Source organism: Octopus bimaculoides, chromosome 11 (genome assembly GCF_046866305.1).
Source record: "Octopus bimaculoides isolate indiv1 chromosome 11, ASM4686630v1, whole genome shotgun sequence".
In the NCBI taxonomy this organism is placed as follows: Eukaryota; Metazoa; Mollusca; class Cephalopoda; order Octopoda; family Octopodidae; genus Octopus; species Octopus bimaculoides.
The window spans coordinates 6,233,554-6,259,202 of NC_142938.1; the positions used below are offsets into that span (position 1 = coordinate 6,233,554).

At 32.9% G+C, this 25,649-nt stretch overlaps 1 protein-coding gene across 11 annotated transcripts in view; it reads right to left on the reverse strand.

The window, feature by feature from the left end:
• Positions 1-1,205: 1,205 nt before the first annotated feature.
• LOC106877163 (uncharacterized) overlaps positions 1,206-25,649 on the reverse strand; it is a 37,527-nt gene continuing 13,083 nt past the window's right edge. Inside the window, exons 3-16 of one of the 11 annotated variants that reach the window (XR_016243564.1) lie at positions 24,953-25,077; positions 24,583-24,666; positions 23,272-23,339; positions 22,516-22,584; positions 21,318-21,449; positions 20,833-20,942; positions 19,904-20,033; positions 19,409-19,558; positions 18,471-18,573; positions 12,048-12,094; positions 11,573-11,685; positions 3,734-3,945; positions 2,450-2,514; positions 1,206-1,339 (exon numbers count right to left, since the gene is read on the reverse strand). Coding sequence is in view for 5 of the 11 variants with exons in the window: in XM_014925980.3 (XP_014781466.2) it covers positions 2,484-2,514; positions 3,734-3,945; positions 11,573-11,685; positions 18,471-18,594; positions 19,409-19,558; positions 19,904-20,033; positions 20,833-20,942; positions 21,318-21,449; positions 22,516-22,584; positions 23,272-23,339; positions 24,583-24,666; positions 24,953-25,077 (1,348 nt within the window). In the remaining 6 variants the exon portion in view is untranslated. Of the gene's footprint in view, positions 1,340-2,449; positions 2,515-3,733; positions 3,946-11,571; positions 11,686-12,016; positions 12,095-18,470; positions 18,595-19,408; positions 19,559-19,903; positions 20,034-20,832; positions 20,943-21,317; positions 21,450-22,515; positions 22,585-23,271; positions 23,340-24,582; positions 24,667-24,952; positions 25,078-25,649 lie in introns of those variants that run through there. The other 10 variants (XR_016243562.1, XR_016243565.1, XR_016243563.1 and 7 more) reach the window with 10 other exon arrangements.

Consider the following 25,649-nt stretch of genomic DNA (forward strand, 5'->3'; position numbering starts at 1 on the left):
TATATAATAGGATTTTTTAAATAACGAATGGCTATGAGGGTCCAGCAGAGCAAAATAAGAATCACCGGGGTTCCACAGGTGAAAAAAATGGTTGGGGATCTGACAGAGGACTGTGCTGAGCTCCACTGCCTGTTTTTGACGTGGTTTCTATGGCGATGCCCTTCCTAATGTCAAGCCTCTACAATTCAAAAGGAACGCTCACAAAAATGATGGAACTGATTCTATTATCAATCATAATTATTAAGGTGGTGAGCTGGCAGAATCATTGGCACGCTGGACAAAATGCTTAGTGGTATTTTGCCCATCACCACATTCCGAGTTCGATTTCCGCTGAGGTCGACTTTGCCTTACATCCTTTCAGGGGTCGATAAATTGAGTACCAGTGAAACACTGGGGTCAATGTAATCGACTTAATCCCCTCCCCACAAGCTGCCCTTGTGGAAAAAAATTTGAAAATATTATGAATCATAGAAGGTCAATGATAGAAAGTTTAATGATAATATCTCTGTTTTAAAAATAAAGAAGTACGACATTCCATAACTCTTAGAAAAGTACATCTTTTATTGTTTGTTTCACTCATTCAATTCTGGCCATGTTGGAGCACCACCTTGAAAGGGCTTTTGTTGAACAGATCAAAGCCAACATTAATTTAATATTCTACTTATTCTATTGGTGTCTTTTGGTGCACTGCTAAGTTATGAAGATGTAAACAAACCAACAGCAGTTGTAAATCAATTACAGCGGGGTGGGGGGACAAACACAAGGACAAAGACACACACATACATATAACAGGCTTCCACACAGTTTCCAGCTACCAAATTCACTCATAAGGCATTGGTTGGCTGAAGGCTATAGTAGAAGACACTTGCCCAAGGAGCCATGATATGGGACTGAAACTAAGACCACTCGATTGCAAAGTGACCCCCTCCCAACCATGCAGCTATGTCTGCACCTACTGGTTTAAGTTAAAGCATTAAAACTTGATTTTAGGGTGAATCTGTTTTAAATTGATTTGTTTGGTTTTTCTTCTTCAAAAGAGATTATAAAATAGATATTTTCATTTATCACGAACTAAGAATAAGAGAATCTTTATTTAATATAAAGAGTTATTTTAAAAACAATTTTCAGTTTTAGGACATAAAATAGATTTTTAGAAATTATATTTTAATAAAAAATGAAAAAAAAAATAATAAAAAAAAAAAAAATAATGTGGTATGTTTTATTAATTTTTAGTGATAATGAATTTTTCCAGTACAAGTGTCAGAATTAATTTAATGAATAGTCATGAGGAAAAGTAGCAATCCATGGAGGTACGACGATGATCTGTGAGTAATGACATCTGGAAAAGAAGAAAATAAGCAATATTTTAAGACATTTATAATAATAATAATAATAATAATAATAATAATAATATATATATATATATATATATATATATATATATATATCAGTAGGAAATGAATAATAGAAATGCAAGTTAACATCATTGATGTCATTGTTATTGTTTAATGTCTGTTTTCCAAAGCTAGCATGGGTTGGATGGTTTGACAGAAGTCAATGTGCCAAATTCCAATGTCTGCTTTGGCATGATTTCTATAGCTGGATGCCTTTAATAATGCCAAACACATGACAGTATATACAGGGTGCTTCTTACTTGGCATCAGAACTACTGAGGTTACTAAGGAATTCGCAAGACAAGATCCCTCGACAGAAGGTGGGTGTTGTAGTGAGGGAAGTGGCTTTGTGCCAAGTAACGAGGGGTTAAGATAGGAGGGAGAGAAACAGGTGTCTTGCAGTGGAAGAAATACACGACTACTCTTTTTGGAAAACGGAAGATGATGATGATGATGATGGATATATGAAAGAGAAAGATTCAGTGCTACACAGATTTAACAAGAAAGGAGTTTGGGAAGTGTGCGTTTGAAAATTGGGATAAGAATTATCTAAGAAGGACTAAGAATTAGCTATACAGGTGAGACTAACAGAAGGAATCAAAAGAGCTAATCCTATAGCAGAGACTTTTAAATTCAACTAAAATAAACCAAACTGCATGATAATTAAAAGTGAATGTTTTACATTCTCTGCTGTTTGATAAATCAATTTAGCTACGACACGCAACACTGATCAGAACAACACCATCAGGTTGGGTGTTTGAATTCGTCTGCTACTTTTATTGTAGCCAAACTAATTTTGGGGGTATGAAAAACTAAAGAAGTTGAGAGAGAGAGAGAGGGGGAAGAGAAAGAGAGAGGGAAGAGAAAGAGAGGGGGCAGAGAAAGAGAGAGGGAAGAGAAAGAGAGGGGGAAGAGAAAGAGAGGGGTAAAACCTGAGCAATTGTTGTATGAAGAGGCTCGTCTCCACTAATACAATACAGGAGTTTGAACAGAAGTCAAAATGATGCTAATGAATTGAGGTAAATACTCGTTATTAGTTCAAAGCACATACATACCTGATATAATCTTTATTTCCTACAGTTAGCATTGTCAGCAAATTTTCTGTCTGCGGTAAACTTTTCTGAAAGTTTATAAAATATACACAATTGATAAATAATTAAGGAAGTAAAGAAAATGTACAAAGAGAGGGCGACTTAAACCAGTGGTTCTCAACCAGGGCCTATATGACCCTTGGGGGGGGGGGGGGTCCTTACAAGATTTTGTCATTAAGATTTATCTGCAATAAATTGGTTATACTTCTACAATACACAAAATGTTTTAGTAATCTTTTTAATTTAATTCTTCATAATATTTAACTATAAAAATATAATAGAACTTTTAAAGTACTGAATGGCTATAGGGGATAGGAACCAAAGGGGCTTACAGATAAAAAATGGCTGAGAATGATTGACTCAAATGAATAATACTGATTCAAAAGACATTTTAATTTCATTTATGACAAAGGCTGATGAAATGGAACTATTTTATACAAAACAATTCAACACTTAAAAGCGTGTTAACCAGACAATTTTTTTTTTAATCATGGGGATGTAAACACACCAACACCTACTGTCAAGCCACGATGGGGGGGGGGGGGACATGCACACACACACACACACATATATGATGGGCTTCTTTCAGTTTCTGTCTACCATATCCACTCACAAGGGCAAGGGCTATAGTAGAAGACACTTGCCCAAGGTTCCACACAGTAGGACTGAACCTGGTACTATGTGGTTGGGAAGCAAGCCTCTTACCAAACAGCCATGTCTGCGCCTATATGTGGAGAATTCAAGAAAGTACCCCATATCTCCAGTGCACATGTATGGAACAAAGTATACACAATTTCCTAGCAGTTAGGGTTTAAAAAAAGGTATAGATAAGGTGTAGTCAAGAAGTATCCGACCTATGGCCAAAAAACGAGTAAATATTAAAACAACTCCCCCCTTCAAATTATTTGCCTTGGGAGTCTACACACTTCTGCCAGCATTCCTGCCACTGCTTGAATCATTTCTGGAAATCCCTTTTTGGGATGCTGTAGAGCTGTGCCATCGAATTTTGCTTAATGTCCTCTGTTGATTCAAATCTTCTCCCGTTGAGTATTTTTTTGAGCTTTGGGAATAGCCAAGTCACATTTCGTGAATGCTCAGGAAGGACATAGTCACCTAACACCCATACAGATTTTGCTCACGCATTATTATTTCGTGCAAAAAAAAAAAAAAAAAAAAAAAAATCAAGGTCAGATATTTTTTGACTACACCTCTTATCACCAAACAAAAATAAGAAACAAGAGAGAGTACCTGATTTTGACTGGTAATGGTGACTGTGCTACAATTGATGAGAGGTGTGCAGGTGATGCTGCAGTTGATGATGGGGTGTCTCTGGGTGATAATAATACAGGCTCTGTTTCTTTACAACTAGTACATTCCCACCGACCTGTTGGAATTGCTTTAAGGCCCACACAAAATGTGTGATAGCCTCTGTCACATCTGTCACAGAACATCATTTTATCCTAGAAGAAAATAATAAAGGAATAATAATAATAATAATGGTTTCAAATTTTGGCACAAGGCCAGCAATTTTAAGAGAAGGGGTAAGTCAATTACATCGACCCCAGTACTCAACTGGTAATTATTTTATCGATTCTGAAAGGATGAAAGGCAAAGTTTACCTTGGTGATATTTGAACTCAATTGATAATAATAATAATAACAACAACAATAATAATAATAAGTGAAATTTGAATTCATCAAAAGAACATCATCCACTCAAATCCTACGAAGTAGATTATAGCATAGTACCCTAGATTAGCACTAAAACCCAAAATAAATAAAAGTATTATTAATAGATCTTGTAATTAATATACATAATAACAATAATTTCTCAAGATGAAATAAGAAACAAGGTTTGTACTGAATTCTCATAGAACTAATCTAGAAATTGACTTTAGGTGATAAATTTAAGCATATTAGCAAGATATCTAAATGAACTCAACTCAAACAGACACCTTAATTCAGATAGGATGTCTATCTTTAATAACACAGAGCTCATGAGCTAAAGAGAAAGCCACTACATGGTTGCTTGATCTGCTAGAAATAGAAGCCAGATCTCCCTCAGATCACATCACATTTTACTGTCTTTAGAAAACAGGGCACATTGAATAACACGGTCCTGTGTTCCTTGCACACAGGGAAAAGACATGATGGTCAAGGCCGGAATGTCTTTGATCATAGGCCTGCTCAATTGAGTTGGTCTTGGACTAAGCAACAACAACAACAGTGTTTTACAGCTGGACTGTCCTGAGCTTATTGATGTTCTGACCAAACAACTTCAGTCAGATCAAACAGTTCCTAGTCGACAGAATCTCTCCCATGTACACACACAAGCTTGCACTGTGGTTAATTGTTGTTAGACATATCAATTCAAAAGAAAGCATGCATCAATAGTGTATATACACATGTGTATATGCATCTGTGCTTATGTATATAAGTTGTTTTAAGAAACTGCTACAATGAACATGGAGCTACAAATGTTTCCTTATATATTAATAAAACACTCCTAGACAATTGAAAAAAGTGAACACAATCACTGTTCTCTGGCAGTTAGGTCTATTTTACCTAATGTATAAATAATTAGTATTTATGATACTACTTTATACATTACTCATGGTTTCATGTAGACATTTATTTTCTTCTTGTTTTGCATTCATTGTTTCTTAAAAAGAGATACTTTCCTATCCTTGTCACACACACACACACACAGTAAGTAATAGATCTCTCTGCTATGTAAAAACAGTGTATAAAGATGTTATAATAGAGCTACTACTGTTAAATAATCCAGAATTGCAATTTCAATTACTTATTTGATTTGAATGACCAAAATCTAGCAGTGTAAGAGCCAAAGAAGACAAAAGTGTAATAATCAATCATTCCAAGTTTTGCTTTTATCAGACTAGGATTAGGCCAATATCTGTATCATATTAAATGATATTTCTGAAGTCAACTGATTAACAGAGCAGAAAAAACATACTTTCTGCAATAATAAACCTACTGTTCGAAATAGAAGACATAATGGCGTTCTATGGAAATTGCTTTGCCTAATTCGTAATTAATCACAACCAGTCCCTAACTAAAACATATTTCATCACAGTGGTAACTGATAGTGTGGAGGGCCCAGTCAATAGTTGGTGGTGTGTGCCCTTAAACCAGCACTATGCTGTGTCCATAACTAATACAGCCACATTTCAATGGTCCAGTTCATCTCTGAAGCAGTGTAGTACTGTAAGATACCTAACCTATTCTTGCCTCTCAACACCTGGCATAAAACCACCTCCCTCAATACCACTCCCCACTAAGTTGAGAGGCCTTGTCTTGCTAGTTTCTTGGTGACTTCCTTAGTACCAGTGCCATGTGAAAAACACCCATTACACCCTGGAAAGTGGTTGGTGTTAGGAAGAGCATCTAGCCAGAGAAACCATGCCAAAAGTAAATATTGCAATTGGATGTCATGGTCTGGCTCACCGGCTCCTGTTAAAACATCCAAGTCAGGTAAGGACAGGCATTAAATGATGATGATGATGATGATGACAAGTCAACAAATTCAATATTTATGTTGAAATAAATTTAACACAATACAATACAGACAGCAGACTCTTGCTTCTTTAAATATGTGCACAAAATAATTCTCATACTAAGCGCATCTTTTGTAAGACTAATAACACATCGATTGTACATTAGTGTATCTGCAAGAAAATGAAAATAAGTCGCATACTGAGAGAAACACACTTATATATGCACATATTAAGCAGGACTTTGGTAACTTAAAGAGATATCAAAGCTAAACCGTATCTATTTGTATGTATACACACATCCACACATACATCCAAAAATTTGACTTAATGAGTCAACACAATATACAAACTAACAGCTGAATATACAGACTTTGCTAACGAATGTCAGAACAGCAAAATAAACTTCATTTTATTCTGTGGTTATACATATGTTTTTTGAAAACAAAGTATGATGTAGAGCATCAGGTGATAGCTTTAAAGTGAAGATACTTGTACTATTTCTAAGCGCTACAGTTATAAACCATCTTAGGACATACAAATATATAACATCAATTACATCAATTTTATATCATTGTTGCACATTTCTTTTTGCATTTTACACATACTGAATATTAAAAGGAATCATGCAGATTTTAAACTTTAAGTGAGTCACATGTCAAACAGGTTTAATAATAAACTAGTGGCCAGTAGTAATATATGTGAATATGTGATACATTCAATAGTAAATAATTATTGGGTGACCTATTTTTGTTAGTAAACAGATAATGTGGTAAATGACAAAACTAACTAAAAAGTGAAGCCAACTCCCATTTTTTTAATTCGATATGATAGTGTTGGTAGTAAACTATCTAGCTGCAACATTACAGAAAATATTCAAAGGATATTTTAACAAAAAAAAAAACATTTTATTTGAAGAAATGTATGGTTCACAATGCTTGGTGGGTGCAAATTAGAAGAACAAGGTTAAAATTGGTGCAAGAAACCAGATAGATTCCAAGACTAATGCAAGACACTTTAAGTACATCAAATAAAAATAAATAAATAAATAAAAAGCAAAAAAGGAATTAGTTATTGTGGAATGTGCTGAAAACAAAAACCAAATTTCAACTTTTTTGGTCGTGATTCTATTATGACTGTTTAAATATTTTTCTTTGTAAATATGTATTTTATCAGCCAGTTCCATGGAATATCAAGGTATCTTAGGAATAATTTAACCTGAACATTGAAAACATGCTTTCTTCAACTATTGTCAATTTGAATGTTTTTACTATTATTGATAATAAAGATTCTTTACAAACACAGCAGAAGGCATAGCAATGTGTTCAAAGCAGCACTATTGAAAATCTGAAAATATTTTGGCCTATAAGATTATAATTTAGGTGATGTTTTTAACATTTGATTTATGTCAAATGTAGGCTTAAAAGTCATTAAGTTTGATAAATTTAATCAATCTCTTTATATATATATATATGTGTGTCTGTGTATATATATATATATATATATATATATATATATAATATGCCTTACCCTCACCCCACCCACTGTGATTGAGCCACAAAGAGTGCTGCCATGTCTTAGGAATTTTAAATTTGACAGAGCCCCTCTGTCGCCAGGTCTGGTCATAGCAGATTTCTTCCAAGCAGAAAGCAAGAGCAAGAGAAAGACAGAAAGAAGAAAAGAATTGACCCTCTCATACCAGACTGGTACTTTATTTATTGACCCCGAAAGGAGAAAAAGGCAATGTTGATCTGGCTGCGATTTTAGGGTGCAGAAAGCCAGAACAACTACTGCAAGGCATTCTTATTCAACATTCTAAGTGTGCTAATTCTCAACCTATATGCAATGTCTATATAGTTGCATACAGCCACACACACATGCACAAATAATATTCTCCTTAAAATGCAAGAGATGAAAATATTTAAACCAAACTTTCATTGCTTCTCTCAATTCAATAATTCTTTTGGACATGTCCGAACTCTCCCTTTTCGTTTTAATCTTTCATTTTGATGCATAAATTTCCACTGTACAATGGAACATTTTCCTTTCATTATGTATGCAATTGCACTTTTCCTTTTGACTGACACAAGGCCACACAGTGCGATGTACTGGTACAAATATTACTGTGTTATTTATTTTATCATCCATCATCTCAGGACAGATAAAATAGGAAGTACATCCTTAAGAAATTTGAACTGAGTGTAAAGGAAAAAAAACAAAAAACTAAATGTTGGACAGTGTTTAGTCTGACACTATGCTGTTTCTCTCAAGGCAATGTCCTTTCTTATATAATTGACCACTACAGTTGATAAGCCGAGTAAACATCCGGAAAGATATAGTGAAGAAATTTCAGTTGAAAAAAAAAGTTCATGCAAGTAACCTCAATAATCTGTATCAAATATACAATACAAACAAGATGCAAAAAATTAGTCATATCTTTAATTATTAATAGATATATTAGAAAAATATTAGTTTGGTTAAGCTTTTTCAAGCATTTTAGTATGGCTGGTTAATAAAAAGAAGAACGTTAGTTCATTAAGAAAGAAAATATAATTAAGATGCAAAGCAATTAGATTACTGAGCAAACCCTCACGGAATGTTATTTGAACAAAGAAACTTGATTAAACCAAGTCAAATTAATATTAATTCAAGCAGTTGGATGCTTAAATTCATTGGAAAATATTTCAAAATTGAATAAATAGAGTCTATTTTTGTTGCCTTTAAACAAGAAAGTAGACACAAAGAGGAATTTATATTAATCCTTTCAGTAAGAATAGAAATGATTATAGAAAAATAAACCAAAAATATGAGTTGCTCAACTGAAAAGTATAGGAGACAATTTGAGGTTGGCCTTAGGACTTCCAAACTCCATTACTCTTTTGATATATTGCCAGGAAAATGAAGATAAAATAAAGCTTGAGATATTCAAGAAAGAAATAGGATGTTGTGATTTATTTTTATGATTCACTCACTAAATGGGTGCAGGCATGGCTGTGTAGTTAAGAAGCTTGATTTGCAAGTACTTAGTTTTGGGTTCAGTCTCATTGTGTGACACCTTGGGGCAAGTGTCTCTCACTGCAACCACTGTTCTGTGAGTGAATTTGGTAGGTGGAAACTGTGCTGAAGCCTGTCGCATGCGTGTGTGTTTGTCACCCTCCCCCCACTGCTCAACAACCTGTGCTGGTTTATTTACATCCTCATAACTTAGTTCCGCAAAAGAGGCCAACAGAATAAGTGTCAGATGTAAAAAAAACACAACTTAGTACTGGGGTTGATTTGTTTGAATAAATCTTTCAAAGTAGTGCCCCAGTATGGCCACAGTCAAATGACTGAAACCAGGGAGAGATAAATAATTCAAATGAAATGTATTAAAACTGATCATCATCATTTAATGTCCGTTTTCTTTACTGGCATGTTCCTATTAATCTATTGTAATTTCTCTGTGATGATGTGAAAAAATTTTAAATATACTGACAAAGCGTGTTAAAGGTCCAAGAAACATCAGACATCATTAATATTTTTAAAAAATATGAAATCTCTTTGGATAAACTATTTTCTTTGAATCATTAGCATGCTGGAAAAAAATGTTTAGCAGTATTTCTTCCAGCTCTTTACTTTCTGAGTTCAAATTCTGCGGAGATTGATTTCCCCTTTCATGATCAATATTATTTGATTTATCCCTTTCCACTAAAATTGCTAGCCTTGTACCAAAATTCCAATCCATTATAATGAATGACTATGGGTTGGTTTAAAAAAAAAAAAAATGAAAACAAAAGAATGATAATCCTCAATTCCACTCTTCGACTTCTTACCCTTTCGTTACCAACCTGGCTGAAACTGGCTCAGGCTCTGAGTACAAGTATCTTATTTTCATAAGTTCTGAATTAAAATCTTCCATCAAACCTTAGTCACAATTTACGTTCCTAACACAAGCTTCATGATAAACTAAATTATTTTACTAAATTCTTTGTTATATTTAAAGTAATTGAAAGAAACACAGAGCATCTCAAAATAAATACAGCAACGAAAGGGTTAAATAATTTGGATATCACAGAGGAGACATTTTCAAACCTCATAATCTGGCAGCTTCCTTGCTGATTCCAGATCAAAAGGTAGAGTTAAATATATTACTTAAGGTCACAACATAATAATATACTGATTACTGAGATTCTCTGAACATGCTGCTTGTTCTATGAAAACCAATTTCATAAAATTTTTACTGCAGTTTCCTCAGTTTCTCTAACCTTTTCAAAGTTTCCTTTAAAAACAATGACCAAATTTACAATTACTTATGTCACAGTCAGTCTGAAGAACACTCATGTGAACTCATTGTGTCACCAAGTAGCTTCCTGTGTTTCTGGTTAAACTACTTAAGTGTGCCACATTAACATAATGTATTTACAGCCCAGGAAAATTTCTTTCTACTCCTTGTAATTCACAACATATCCTGAGTTTCTTCAACAATTTCCACAAACTAGATAGATGCTTTTAGAAATACTATTTCCCAGAACATTTCAAGTGGTAGCATATGTATTTCGCTATTATAGTTAAACACAATAATATACAGTTAGGGCATGGAAAATTTAGTTGAGTCTCTCTCCATCAACTTGATATTAATCTAAGATATCTAACACCATACTCATTCTGTGTACTAATATTAATAAGTTTAACCCACATTGATCCTAAATATGGCTGGTCTGATATACAAATTAAAACAACCCAGAGCAATACTTGATTGCAAATCGTGTGTGTGTTTGTGTGTGCATGCATGTATGCACATGTGCGCATGCTCATGTGCAAGTATGTAAATACATCAAAAGAGTAGTGCAGTTAGTCATTCAAGATTGCACAACAATGGGAGCAGATCAGTACAAAACTGTTTTGCTTTTGTCTTAAAAAAGAAATGTTTCATTTATTATAAAATGAAATAAAATACATTTCTTAGTTTCCTGTGAAATAAAGACCTGACTAAATTAGTATAAAAACATAACCTTCAGAGAAGAATTTCAAAAAGTTATAAAAATAAGATTAAAAAAAAATATATTTAAAAAATTGAGAGATCAAGGTAGGTGCTGATCATATTGAGATACTTCACCAAACTAGAGAAGAAAACCTCAACATTATTATACAAAAGTTTAAAACTAACTGCTTTAACACTATACAATTAGCATAAGTGAATCTCTAGAGAAGCCAATGAAAGACTCACATCGAAGAACCCACAAAAATATGATTTGAGAACGAAAAGAAATTCCACACTATTATTGACAAGTGGAAGAACTACAATATCAAATGATACAAGCTTGAGTGAGACTAGATTTCTGTTTGAACACATTTCAAAGACAGTGAAACTAACTTGATGAAAACTAGAGGAGACTCATGAAGCAACAAAACCTCATAAACAGTGACATTGGACTGACCAAGGTTTCAGCTTTCTAAATTTAATGCCAACAAAGGACTAAGGAATCATTGCAATGTACAAATGCTGGGTGCTGACCATATAGTGCATAGTGGGAGAACTATCTTATAGTAGAGGATCTACCCTGTGAAGCCAGGGCATACAATAGAACACCTACCTCATCATAAGGATCCATACATTGAACACATGTCTTGCACTCCATGCACTGCCAGGGATAATTCTTGATAATAGACACCATTGCTTTGGTCAAATCCAAGCAAGCGGGGTGACCTGCAGAGGGCAATAAAACATGCACAAAACTCAAATCAACAAAATTGAATGGACAGATATTTACAAGCAAATTATAGTGATACACGAGAGAGGTTTCAAAGATGCCAGCAGGAGATAGTAGTTAGCAAAGTCTATTAGCATTTCAGCCATCTTGCCTAGAGGAAAGTGCAAGAAAAATTAAAATCTGCCATGCAATAAGATATGCAGAGGTTACAGAATCTGAGTTAGTACCATAGTCATATGCGAGTAACAGGTGGCTAAATAAAATAAATTACCCACACTAAAAGCAGATTTAGACTAATGCAGTAGGCAATATAAAAACAGAAGTTACCAAATATATACAATATTCACGTCATCCTTACATTTGTTAATTTGGAGATGCCATCAGTTTTAGTATATACACCGATTTCTAAAAAGTTTACAGAAAACAGGAGGAACAATTTAACATGTAATTTTCATTTAGATTTTAGATATGTTTAGACAACCTTTGATGAAATTTAATCTGACATCAACTTGTTTTATTTCTTCCAAATCTTTGATAAATCAACATATAAATGACAGTTTTTTAAATTATTTTTTTTATTACTAATAGATAAATCTTTGTAGGAAACAGAGAAAAAATAAATTAAAATGTAAAATAAATAAAGACTTTTTTGCTTCCATCTTATTATAATTCAAGTAAACTTTGGTGGAAACTTACGAGAATTTAAAGAACAACGGCCATCACAATACATAGACTTAGTTGATCATTTCATACCTCCTACATAGCCATTTCCAGTTGAAACCATCTCATTATCAGTGTCTATTTCTTAAATATAGATTAACAATTGGATTTACCGTGATTCCTGTTGCTACTAGTTAATAAGACTGTTTCAGCATTTGAATCCATACAGCTGTGGTTAGAAATTACTATGAAGAGTATAGAGCTTGTTCTCAGTGGAAGACCACAGACAGTGGATTTGAAGAAATCAACTAGCTGCAGGAAAATCTATGGAGTGTGCTAGATATCTTTGCACAACTGAATATAGTGTTAGAGGGTCTTTGAGTTAAAGCCAATTCTCAAATTTTGTATCAGAAGCAGCTCAGTAATATAAACATTACTGATATTGCATACTTAATGCATGTTTCTTAAATATTTATAGCTGTGATGTTTCATCTAAGGGAGGCCCCCTTAAAGATGTCTAGTGTTAAAAGACAGTATATTTCAAAGCTAAGCAAAATAAAACTACTCCAGAAGTGAATGAGAAATGACACGTATCAATATTTTGCAGTATTTTCCACTCACTAGTGTCAAACTCACCTCACTTTTGAAATGAATTCAAATTGCCAACTAGAAGTATACACAGATAGTGTAAACTCTATCTGCTGATGTGAAAAAGCATCACAAGTAGAACAAAATTCTAATTTTGTGTTCAAAGCAGCTCAATAAAGTAAACATTAACAAACACACATACTTAATGTATGTATGTTTGATAAATGCTTGTAGCTGTATTCATGTGTTTTCAGTCTATATATTTAAGAATATAGCTGACATTTACTACAAAATATCCTCCAATGTACAAAAACCATCTCTTTGTTCTGTGTTATCTTCTGCAATTATCAAAACTTGATTCAATAATATAACAAATAACAACTTTTAAAATATTTCTTAAAAGCAGGCCTAGCCCTAAAACAAAACTAAATAAACATTAAAATTTATCATGTTTGCTTTTAAAGTTTCCAATGAAAAATTATGGTACAGCATAATTGCTTTCAATGGGTTTGCATGCAGGCAGAAATATTAAGAAAGGCTCTTGATAGTTGGTGCTCTTAAAAAGGTTAACCTATAGAAAGTGTCTTGCTGCTATTAATTTTATCTTAGCTGAACAATATGAAATCTACAAGCAAAAAGAAACAGAATGTATACAGATAATAGCTGGGAACATAAAACCTTGCTATGTTATTTGATATATGCATGTGTGTGTGTGTGTGTATTTATATGCCTGTATTCCTTAGTGCCCAAAGTTGCAATTAGAATTAGAAGGAAACACTGTCTCAGAGACATTAAAATGAATTAGTTTGCCAATAAACATTGAGAGAGATAATCTAGAAAGAACATTATGCTGTGTAATACAATGAAATGTTCTAAACTCTGAAATATTACCAAACTGGTTTCCTTTAATGGATAGACATGGCCAACAAAAATTCACTCCTTGTTTAAAGTAATGACCAATTTTAAAACTAAACACCAAATCTATAATGCTACAATTATGAAGCTGGTGGTGTCTAAGAGCCAATCTTCATTTTGCAAGTAAGTCTTTCAGGTAATTTCTGAACTCTAATAATAATAATAAAAAAATAATGATTATACTGGTTACAAATATAACTGAAATATTTTCGTTTTAAGCATAACATCTCCACATACAGTATATCAGTGGAGCCAGGCAAAGTACATGGAAATGATATATATAAGAGAGAAAACTAAACTGAAGATATACTATATTAATATGGACATTAGATACAGGCGAATACAACTAATAGATATGGGACACCAGGAGAAAGACACTATTCAAATGAAAATATGCTCTGTGAGTGTAAGTTTGTGAGAGTGTGTTTGTGTTTCTGATGATGAGCAATAACAGCTAATCAATATACATCATCTAATTCTGAATGGTGACTTTAGAAGTCTGTAAATTCATAGCTAAAGTTTAATTAGTAAAAATAAATAATGAAAGATACTAATATCAATGGGAAAAAGTGATAAAGAAAAGAGAGAGAGAGACTATTAAAAAAAGTGATAAACCAGTGAAAATATTTGATTAATAATTTGAGTAATGGAATATTTAATTTAATCTGTGATATTAATTTAAAAATAAAGCATATAATCACTGAAGTATTTTAATGACATCTTTTGATAATGGAATAAAAGAAATGAAAATGATTAGAAAAAGAATCTTCCTGCCCCTCCAAAATACAATGATTAAAAAATAAATTTAAGCAATAAATTACTCAAGATTTAATATATTTAATGTAAGATTGTACTGTATAAAACAACAAAGACTTGAGATTTTAACAAATCTTTATTAACAATTTCCTTTCTTTTCTTTTTTTGTGGCTTGAGCCCTGTTTTATGGTAAGAGAGACAGATTAATCATCTGAAGAGAAACGTTTTTTTTTTCATTACATTTAGACCTAATATTCACTGAAAGAAAAAAATAACATGAATAAATATAAAAATATCTAAAAAAAAAAAAAATCTTTGAAATATTTTCAAAAATAAAAACAGCTTTTATCATAATTTGCTTTCTAGCCAACATGCCATAACAAGACAACCAATATGATATTGGATTTTCCTCTTTAGTGAAAATAAAATAAACTATATTTTGGCTCACTTTTCTCTTTGGATGAATTTTAAACTGAGAAATGGTGTTTTTTAAATATTTAACTTCCATTCTATAGAAATCTGAACCATATATAGGTGTACTTGGAGTTATTTTGACCCCGGCCATGTCTGGCGCATTATATTCTAGCTGTTTTATATCTAAATCAGCCAGATCAGGCCACTTGCACATAACCTACAATGTTATTCTAAAATTAAACAACCTCATCATGGTAGTCTTGAAACTGAGATAATGCATATGATTAATTAAAAACTATGTGAATAAATTAGCATTCAGATTACTCGACAGTTGGTAGAGTAATCTGAATGCTAAAGGGTTGGTCAATTACATCGACCCCAGTACATGACTGGTACTTTATTTTATTGACCCCCAAAAGGACAAAAGGCAAAGTTAATGTTGGTGAGAGTTGAACTCAGAACAGAAAGAGCCAGAAGAAATACTGCTGAGCATTTTGTTCGATGTGCTAACAATTCTGTCAACTCACCACCTTATAATAACAATTCTATAATAGAAAGAACAGGGATCTATTTCTAAGTTGGTCGGTTCAAACTGGTTACCAAAACTTTTATGAAATACAATTCATGCCTCACAAAAGTGAAAAATTATTGGCACCATTATCATGAAATAACTGTCAAATAAAGGATTAAAAAATCTTAAATTACTATCAATACATTCAATATTTGTGACTGTGTTAATTAGTTGAAATAGCTAAACACAATATGTAAACATTCTGCATTTTGTTAAATGTGTGGGGCACACAGACACACACCTTAAAATAAGCATCCAGCTAACAAAAAAAATGTATGACATAAACTCCCCTCCACCCCACAACCACTTAAATTAATTTGCGAAATAAGAACCATTTTAAAATGGTTATATTGATGGTTAACAACACTTGTTATGACAAAAGGAAGCAAACTTTTGAAGCTTCGGTTTTGAGTATATCTGTGCAAATGTGTATACACAATAAATAGTGTTAAAAGCTGGTAATTTGTTGCATGCACAAATTCAAAGAGATAAAAAAAAAAAACCCCTGAAATGAGCACATTCTTCTGGGAACCAAACTTCACACCCTCATATGACTACCTACAATTAATAGACGATCTAGTCATGCTGTAGCAAATTGTTGTTACTAAATCTAAACCACTGCTTTAGATAATTGTTCAAATCAAGATTGTAAAGTTTTTAAAAGAAATTCCAAGGTTAAGTGAACATTTATACTTCCAAGATTGATACTTCGCTGTGTTTCTATTTTGCTTCCACTAGGCATTCTTAAAGAAAAACACAGATGAAATCTTTTGCACCCACCCCCTCCTATCTTTCAATAACTATCATTTCAATGCCTGTAAGATTCTTTTTCAAATAACTACGGATGGCATGCTTTCAGAAAACCACAGGTTTTGGCTTCCCCTCCTTTTCTAGCAGTTCTTCTTTGTCAAGAATTCTTTATAATTGATGTTGCTAATGTGACAGGTTAAATGGTTGAATGGGTTTGACTTTTTTTTTGTTTCTTTTTTTACAGGTGAAAGTGTCCCCCCCCCCCCCCCCCCATAAAATGAAACTTGAAAGTCACCAAAAATATAAGAGTGCAGAAATAAGTCAAATCTCCCACAAACTCTTTTTTACAACTTTGTCACAGTATACCTAATTTTACTGTGGGAAATTTCTCTGAAAGAAATCTTTGCAGAAAGGTGAGTAAGTAAATAGATTACATAATTCTTTCATTATTTTATCACAGTTTGTTTTGCGTCCAACAAATTCCTGTGAGATTTGGCTGAAAATTGAAATTTTGAAGTTGCGATTTTCACCAATTTTTTTTTCAGAATTGAAATCTCCATAGCCGAAAATGTGGGTTTCAGTTACAAAAAAGAAGAAATGGAGTGTGTGTGTTTACGTCTCCATCATGTGTGTCAAGTATTTGTTTTATGACAAACCTCAGAAGTCACTGCACGCCACTAAAATATATATATATATAATTAAAGATTCAGTTGAATTAGGTACTTAAGTTGAAGCACCAAGTCAGTCCGGTATTATCCACACAGCTCAAAGTAAGGTTCACCTTATATAATATATATGGCAATTTGAATTTAGTTCAAGGACCCCCCAGTACTACTTTTGTGGACCACTGGGAGTCTGCAGACCCCAGATTGGGAACTACTGATCGAAAGCACCTTATAAATTTCAAAAGATTAGATTGTCATAAACCACAACAATTTGTTTATTTACTGCATTTTACAGTGTAATAACTAAAGGCATAACATATTTGTCAAATTCTTTCCTGAAAAGAATTCAGGTTTAGATAGTGTAAGTCAAAATTCTAAAATATATTTCAAACTAATGTGGACAGGATTAATTAACCTCTATGTAGTTTCTTGACTGGTTTGAAATAACAGCCAAATCTCTTTTATAACAGACCTCGATGTCTTTAAAGTGAAAAATTTGCGGGGGAAAAAAAAAAAAAAAGGTGTATCCTGTATGTTGGAAATCTAATATGGTCTTGTTTCCAAGGAGAGCGGTTTATCTCAAACTGATGTAATGTTTTCACTGATTGATTGAATGGAGCATTTGAAACAGCCGTAATGCCCCGATACCTGGACATCCTTGTTACTTATTTGCTTTTTATTCACCTAACTTCGAGCTGTGCGGACCTTACCGGACTAACTTGGTGCCTCAATTTAAGTGCCTAATTGAACTGAATCTTAATTATTTCTTTTATATATATATATATATATATATATATATATATATAAAATGTAGTTCTGTGATAGAAAATTCAACAAAAAAAAAGTACTCCACCTGGTGAGAGATAAAGATTATTTATTTAAAGGGCACAATACATGTATTTAAGCACTACTAATAGTTTCATATGTTGAGAAATACTCAAACGTATTCTTCAGGCGCAAACCACATGTCATAATGAACGAAAAAAATTTTCTTAGTTCATTATGGTATGTGGTTTGTGCCTGTCGAATATGAGTATTTCTCATCATACGAAACTATTAGTAGCACTTAAATACATGTATAGTTCACTTTAAATAATATATATATATATTCTATATTATTGCATTAATTCTCCTAATTCTTTATCACACAAACCAGTAAATTGAAGGAAGCACATACAGTAACAAAAGCCCCAGTACACAAAGCTTCATCCTATTGCCTTCATGGATTACAGTTGACTTATCTAATATTTATTTGAATCATTAGCAAAACAAACACACAAAAGTAGGAAATGCAAAAATAATGATAATAGCTATAATATTGAGATTATTGTTTATAAATTCACGCAGGTATGTAGTTGGAGTCTTTTTTTTTTTTTAATACTTGAAAACTAGAAAATTGTTAAATGACATGATTATAGCATCCAAAATCATGCATAACATAAGGAATATTTTTGGAACTTACCAGTTGACCCACATTCAGAACAGCTGACAAGCTCTTCCTTTCTGTTACGCCCTTTCATGGGGCCCTTATGGCAAAAGCGGCAATCTTTCTTTTGGTTTGTTTGCTTTTTGGAAAAAAAAGAACGCTATATAGCATTCATTTAGAAAAAAGTGAACATGTTAATTTTTGAAAGAGGTAAGTTAAACCTAACAAATATATGCGAAAATGTTAAACAAGTTCATTTACAAGATAAAAAATTATTGACTGATTATAAATGTACAGCCACCACAAGATTCACTCCTTGTTATGGTGTGATGGTTTTGTATGTTTCAACAACCCTGTGAACTATGCCAGCAGAGGGCAAACTCCTGACAGGTCCTCTCACGCTGGACAGGTCAAAGGATAGAGGCCAGGTTAATATAGACCTCTTCTTCACAGAGGTAAAAATGGGCTTGTATAGGGTCGACAACCCTTCCTATAAAAAAAAGCTAAGTTACAAAAGCATTGATGAGAATTCAAAACCAACAAGACTTGGGAGAGGAAAGACAGCCCAAAGTCAAGAACAGTGGGGAAAAGTTGCCGATGGATTATGTTCAAAGTGCTTAAGTGAAAAAGTAAAGAATGAATTTAAGATTGATACTGAATTTTGTAATTACTGAAGTTTCAGTTTGTAAACCATTTTTGTTATTTAGTAAATATGTAGGTGATAAAAATATCTTTTTTAAGTATCATTAACTTTTAACTAGCATTTTTGGCACTGACATGGAATAAAGTTTTTGTTAAAAATTATGAGAATAGTTTTTCGTTTATATATACATAAATAGCATTTTTTTTGTAATAAGGCAAGGAAATATAGTTTAGTTCATCAACCCGTATCAATAAAACTTAGATATCTTAAACTGACAAACTACAGGTTTCAATGACATGCTGAAGAACTGTAAACTCCACACTGACAATACCTCTTTATGGTCCTTGTGGTCTCCAGCAATTTTCCGGCCTCTCCGTGGAGAAGGAGTAGGAGCTGGTTGAGGAAGTAGAGGCTGGCTAACTTCCGAATCACTTGAATCATTGTCATTACTCTCACCATCAGAACCAGAATCTGCTTGATCCTATAATAAAGAAAACATTAATCATTGTTAGACATTTGAAAGCAGTTTTATAACAAACGTGAATTTATTAAATCAAGTTTTTTTAGCATTTTCCATGGCCACAGTATAAGAAACAATTGTAAAAGCAACTATCTATAACAGCTTTATATATAAATCAGATATAAACGGGAAGAAAGCAATATATGTGTTATATATAATAAATGAAAATATAATCATAATATATGAGTGGTTGAGAAGTTTGTCTTCCAACCACATGGTTTTGGTTCAGTGCTGTAATCGACTTACCCACTGCCCCTAAAATTGCTGGTCTTGTGCCAAAATTAGAAAGAATATCGATCTACTTACATCCTGGTTATCGTCCATTTCTTCAGATGAATCAACATTTGAAGGTTTCACTAAAGGATTAAGTATCCTTTTGGGAGGCCCATAAATACACGTGTTGAGAGGAAAGTATTTAAGTTCCTTTGGTTCATATCTGAACAAAAGAAAGTATAAAGAACAATTTAAGCAATTATGAGAAAATAAAACATATTATCATGACAGAAGTTGTCATTTACCCTCTTATTACAAATATCTCCAACCAGATTCACTCTCTATGGGCTTCAATTGAATTCTAAAATATTTGAGAATTTGGGCTGGTTTCATAAAACATCTAACTTTTTGTCTAACCTTTTACCATTCAGGTTACTCTGTCAAATGTAATTCTTATTTATTTACAGGGCTTTGAATTAAACATGCATTATCTCATTGCTTTGAGATCTCAATGAAGTGATTGTTTATTATTATAATGACATTGTTGGGTAAGTGTGAAAGGCTGAATCTAGTTTGAATGTGCAACAGGTAGAATATATTGGCTGGATACAGCTGGTTTAAATGCTGAAGAAAAACAACATAACAAAATCTAAGGCAGGTTTTTTTTTTCTTTTTGCCTCAAAACTTTACTATTTATTATCTTTTATTCTTAGCACATTCTCTGACCATGTAGAAGCTTTGCTGTTGGCTAATATGTATTGGTATCTAACTGCATGTAAATAGTGGATAGCCACAGATTATTTATAAGACTTAGGGTTTAATGTTGTAAGTAAATGGTTAATGGAGACCTTGCCAAAAGTAGAAATTATTTTAATTAGAATACTAATTTGTTCTTAGCAATTAGTATTTTATAAATAATCTTTATACAGAATTCCAATATGAGGAGATTTAATATTTAGAAAAAGTAAATCATTAATAATTTGAAATTTGAAAAAAAAAAAAAAAAAAAAAAAGATACAAACCTTTTGTAGAATTCTTGGTATTGCCCTGGGATCAAGCTAACAGGATAAGCAGGTACTTTTGCACAAGTAGTTTCCAGTTTAGGATATTTGTGAGCAGGATAGTGGATAACCTTGTTTGAAATATATGTTTCACAATAGTCAATTTTGTCAAGAATATTATTATTTAGAGAAATCTTTATGGAATGACATAATTCTTTATGCTAGATTTTAAAATATTAATTTAGTAATAACAAGAAAAACTGAGAAGATATATACAAATCACATGCTTATGTTGAACCAAATATACTCCTTTCTTATTAACTTGTAATTTTATGACAATCAGAAAAATCATTATTATAATTAAAATTATTTGGTCAAAGTAATTTCAGACAAATCAGTGAAAACATTTTACTTTTCATCCATTTAAAATTTATTCAATCAACTTATTTATTGTCCTGCCTTCTTTCATGGTTAATGAACGCAATTTCAGAATCACAAAAACTCACCATAGTTTGCAAGTCAAAATATGCCCTTCTCTCCTCCCTCCTTTCTCGCTGAAATTGGCTATTAAACTCTGAAGCTGATCTCATTGCCTTCCTTACATAATCAGCCATCTTGCTCTTTTCAAGCTTAGGAGGCTGGAAAAAAAAGACAAGCAAACTTAAGAACTGATGAGTGATAAAATATAACCAAAAAAAAATACCTAAGTACATAGGTACTGAGTGGTTGGCGTTAGGAAGGGCATCCAGCTGTAGAAAGTCTGCCAAATTTAGATTGGAGCCTGGTGTTGCCATCCGGTTTCACCAGTCCTCAGTCAAATCGTCCAACCCATGCTAGCATGGAAAGCGGACGTTAAACGATGATGATGATGATATGATAGCTGTTTACTGGTGGCCAAATATTACTAAACATGCAGATCCTGAAATCTTCATTTTTTTACTTGGTTCAATCATTGGACTGTGGTCACGCTGGAGCACAGCCTTAAAGGGTTTAGTCAGACAAACCAATTCCAGTACTTCTGATCATGGGAGAGGTCAGCAGAGCAACATCTTGTATCTGTTGAGAGTTGGTCAACGAAGGCTTTTTACTGGATGACCTGTATATATCCGTGTATCAGAGTGTGCATGGAAGTGTGGCATGTTCTTGCTTAGTTCCTCAGCAATGTTCTACAAAATGAATGTCTCTCTCTTTAATGACTTTAGCGGTTATAAAATGACTGCCATACAGTCTTTCGTTAGAGGCTTTATCCACAAGGTATTAAGAATAGGCTGTAACATGCAAGCCACACCTCCAGCTATTTAGCAAGTGTTTAAGCACTGGACCCATACAACAGCACTGGTTCCAGTTGCAATAGAAGAAGCTTCTTTCAAGATTTCCAGCTGACACCAAGGCAATCAAGAACAATCCATGCTTTTGTGAGACAAATTTTTACATTCAATTCAGTGGATACAACATTACCTCACAGTATACAAAGGAGTTTAAAGGGCTTTGTTTGATTGTGTTTACTGAACCCTTCCGATTGCAGCAGATGTATCCAGTCTTTGAAGCATTGACGTAAAGACCAATATCTGCTATTATTGTTACAAGATTAAGAAGATTTGAATGACTTACATATAAGTATGTATAAACATATATTTCCATGAAGATATACGCACAGATCTTATTGAGTTAATTCAATCCAAAAAAGGAATATTAAATGCTTACCACCTCATAACCTTTGTGCTTCTCATTAATAGACTGTCGTTCTCGTTCATGGAGAATTGAAGCGAATTCCTATTAAATGATACAAAATGATTAAAACCAATAAATCATATTATTGATTCAATTGATGGATCAACTGTCTAAACCAGCATTTCTCAGCTGGGGTTCCGCAAGAAAGAGCGAGAAATATCATCTATATATATATATATATATATATATGATATTTACCACGTGAACTATGATTTAAAAATATGAGAAAGATAAGGTATATAATTTTTTGTGCAGGGGTTTCTTGAGACATGTAATTTATTTTAAGGGTTACGCAAGGGTAAAAAGGTTGAGAAACACTAGTATAAACCATCCCCAGGAACAGTTTCATGAAAACCTATTTCTTTAAAACTACACAATAAATTTTGACTATACAAATAATATATAACATATTTTGACATTGTTACAACAGTATTTCTTGTATTTCTTGAGAATGTATGACAAGATATTTGTGTCTTGTTAGGTAATTTAGTTTTGTCAGTATATTTTGCTTTCTTGAAGTACAGACCATTTTATATCTTCTAAGTTAGCATTCTCAAGTTCACAACATAGTTACAATTGAAATGTAATCTATGGTGTATTTATAAAGAAATGAAACAATAAAGTGAAAGGAAACTGGTTTAAAAAAAAAATATATGAAATTAGAAAATGCAAAGATCAATAATTCGAACTCAAAAATGTTGGCTTTAAATCAAGAATTATATAACACACCTGATATTTCTCAGGATAATCTCTCAACATCAAATCATATACTTCTTCACATCTTAGGGCGGTTAATCCTATAGAAGAAATAGAATAAATTGAAAAAGTAAATCTATTTGGTAATTAGCAAATTAATGATAGTATAGCGAGAAATGTGAAACTTATAATTGCAGTATAAGCAGAAACAATATCAATAATATCTATGTGATATACAATACTTTTCTGAATGGAAAACACCCCAGTTGACAAGCAAAGCTCTTCATGGGTGAGCTCTCTACGAATGCAATGTTGCTCTACTAACCTCCCAAATGTTATGTAGATTCTGATGGAAAATGTGGTCAAGTCAAATAAATCTAAATAAGTTGGTCAAATAATGATGATGAGATATTATAATTAGTATTGAAAGAGTTTATAGTGATTGGATAGAATTTCTCACTTTGTACAAATAGTTTTGTTTTTAGTCCAAAGTTTTCAATATTATATTAACCCTTCAGCATTTAAATCGACCATATCCAGCCCAAATATTCTACTTGCTTTGTGTTCAAAACTGGCCAATTCCAGTTTCTCACACCTACCCTACAACAGCATTCAAAAAATAAGCAATCACATCACTGAAATCTTGAGGCTACAAAATAACGATGGTTAATTGAAAACAAACATCATCATCATCATCATCATCATCATTTAACGTCCATTGTCCATCTTGGCATTGGTTGGACGATTTCACTAGGCTGGCATGCTAGAAGGCTGCACCAGACTCCAGTCTGATTTGGTATGGTTTTCTATGGCTGAATGCCCTTCCTAACGCCAACCACTCCAAGAGTGTAATGGGAGCCTTTACGTGTCATTTGCATGACACTGGTATCTGCCACGACTGCGATTTCGCACAGCTTGATGGCTCTTCTTCTCAAGCACAACATAATGCCAAAGGCCTTGGTCATTGCCTCCATGAAGCCCAACACTTAAAAGGAACTCAGCCACCCCACCTCTGTGAGGCCCAACAATGTGCATAAATAAACCTTACATTTGACAGAGTACCTTAGTTGTGAAAGGTTAAATTCATTCCATAAATTTGATAGCTAAAATCATTACATACTGAATTACAACTGATTGATAGCAGTAGCAGTTTGTCATATTCAATTGTTTCGAAAGCAGGGATTATTTCAGATTTCAGATTTCAGACTGAATGCAGCTCATTTGATTATGAAGTAAAGTAACTCTCTTGACACAAGAACTGGAGATACTGGTCAACAACAAACTTAAGCTTAATCTGGTGTATGTTAATAAAATAAGCAAATGAAATTTTAAAACGATTTTTACCAAGATCACACTGGGTTTCAGTAACTACACCACGTTCTCTCAAAAATTCCTTTTCTTTCATTTCTGCAGGCCGTCTTTTCAGATCTAGAAATTAAAAAATAAATAAATTTTTAAAATTCAAGTCAAACTATACAAAAACTAAAAAAAAAAAAAAAAAGAAAAATCTATTCATAAAATTCGACCATTATTTTTCATTAATCCCTTTATATAAAAATAATCAAAACAAAAGTTTAAAAACTGAAATACCAACATTTTTGTTTGATTAAATGAAATCCTCATTTGAGTATGTAAAAATTTAAAAATGAATTTGTTCACAAAGATATATTTTTGATTTTTAAAATACTATTTCAAATGCAACATATACGCTTACCTGGATATTTTCGTTTAAATGATTTAACAGTCAAGTATTCGCTGACTTGTTCTTGCAATATGTACCATTCACTACTCATATCTGGCCATTGGTACTCAAAAAGTTGATCAGGAAGGAAGGCATGACTTAATAAAAGAGAAAATAATTGAGTGACAATGGTATGGATACAATCCAATCATATTTTATACAATTTGACAGTTTTAAAATATTATTTTCAGTGCCCAAAATTACTACTGTCGATGCATGTTATTGAATACAAATATATATACTAGTATTATAATCCGATTTCATTCAGGTCTACTCGGGCTACATGTTCATATACCTAGATTTTAATGAATCCTACAACTGATCGATCAAATGACCCATCCATCCACCCATCACTCAATCAATCAAGATATCTATATATATATATGGGCCTTGTTCTCTCTCCCTCCCCCTCTGTGTGGACATATTTCTCTTTGCGTGCATAAAGAGAGGGAAAGTGCTTAAGTCAATCATGTTCAATCAATAAATTGTAATCTCTCTCTTTCCCCCACTCTCTCTCTTTCTACCTGTGCATGTATATCACTGCACACATGTATGTGTGTGCGTGTGTTTGCCTCCAGTGCCAAAAAATACTGTCATCAAAAGAGGTTGAATGTCCAAACAACTGCAGCAAATCATCACATTTTGTTTCAGACAAAGCCATAAGAAAAAA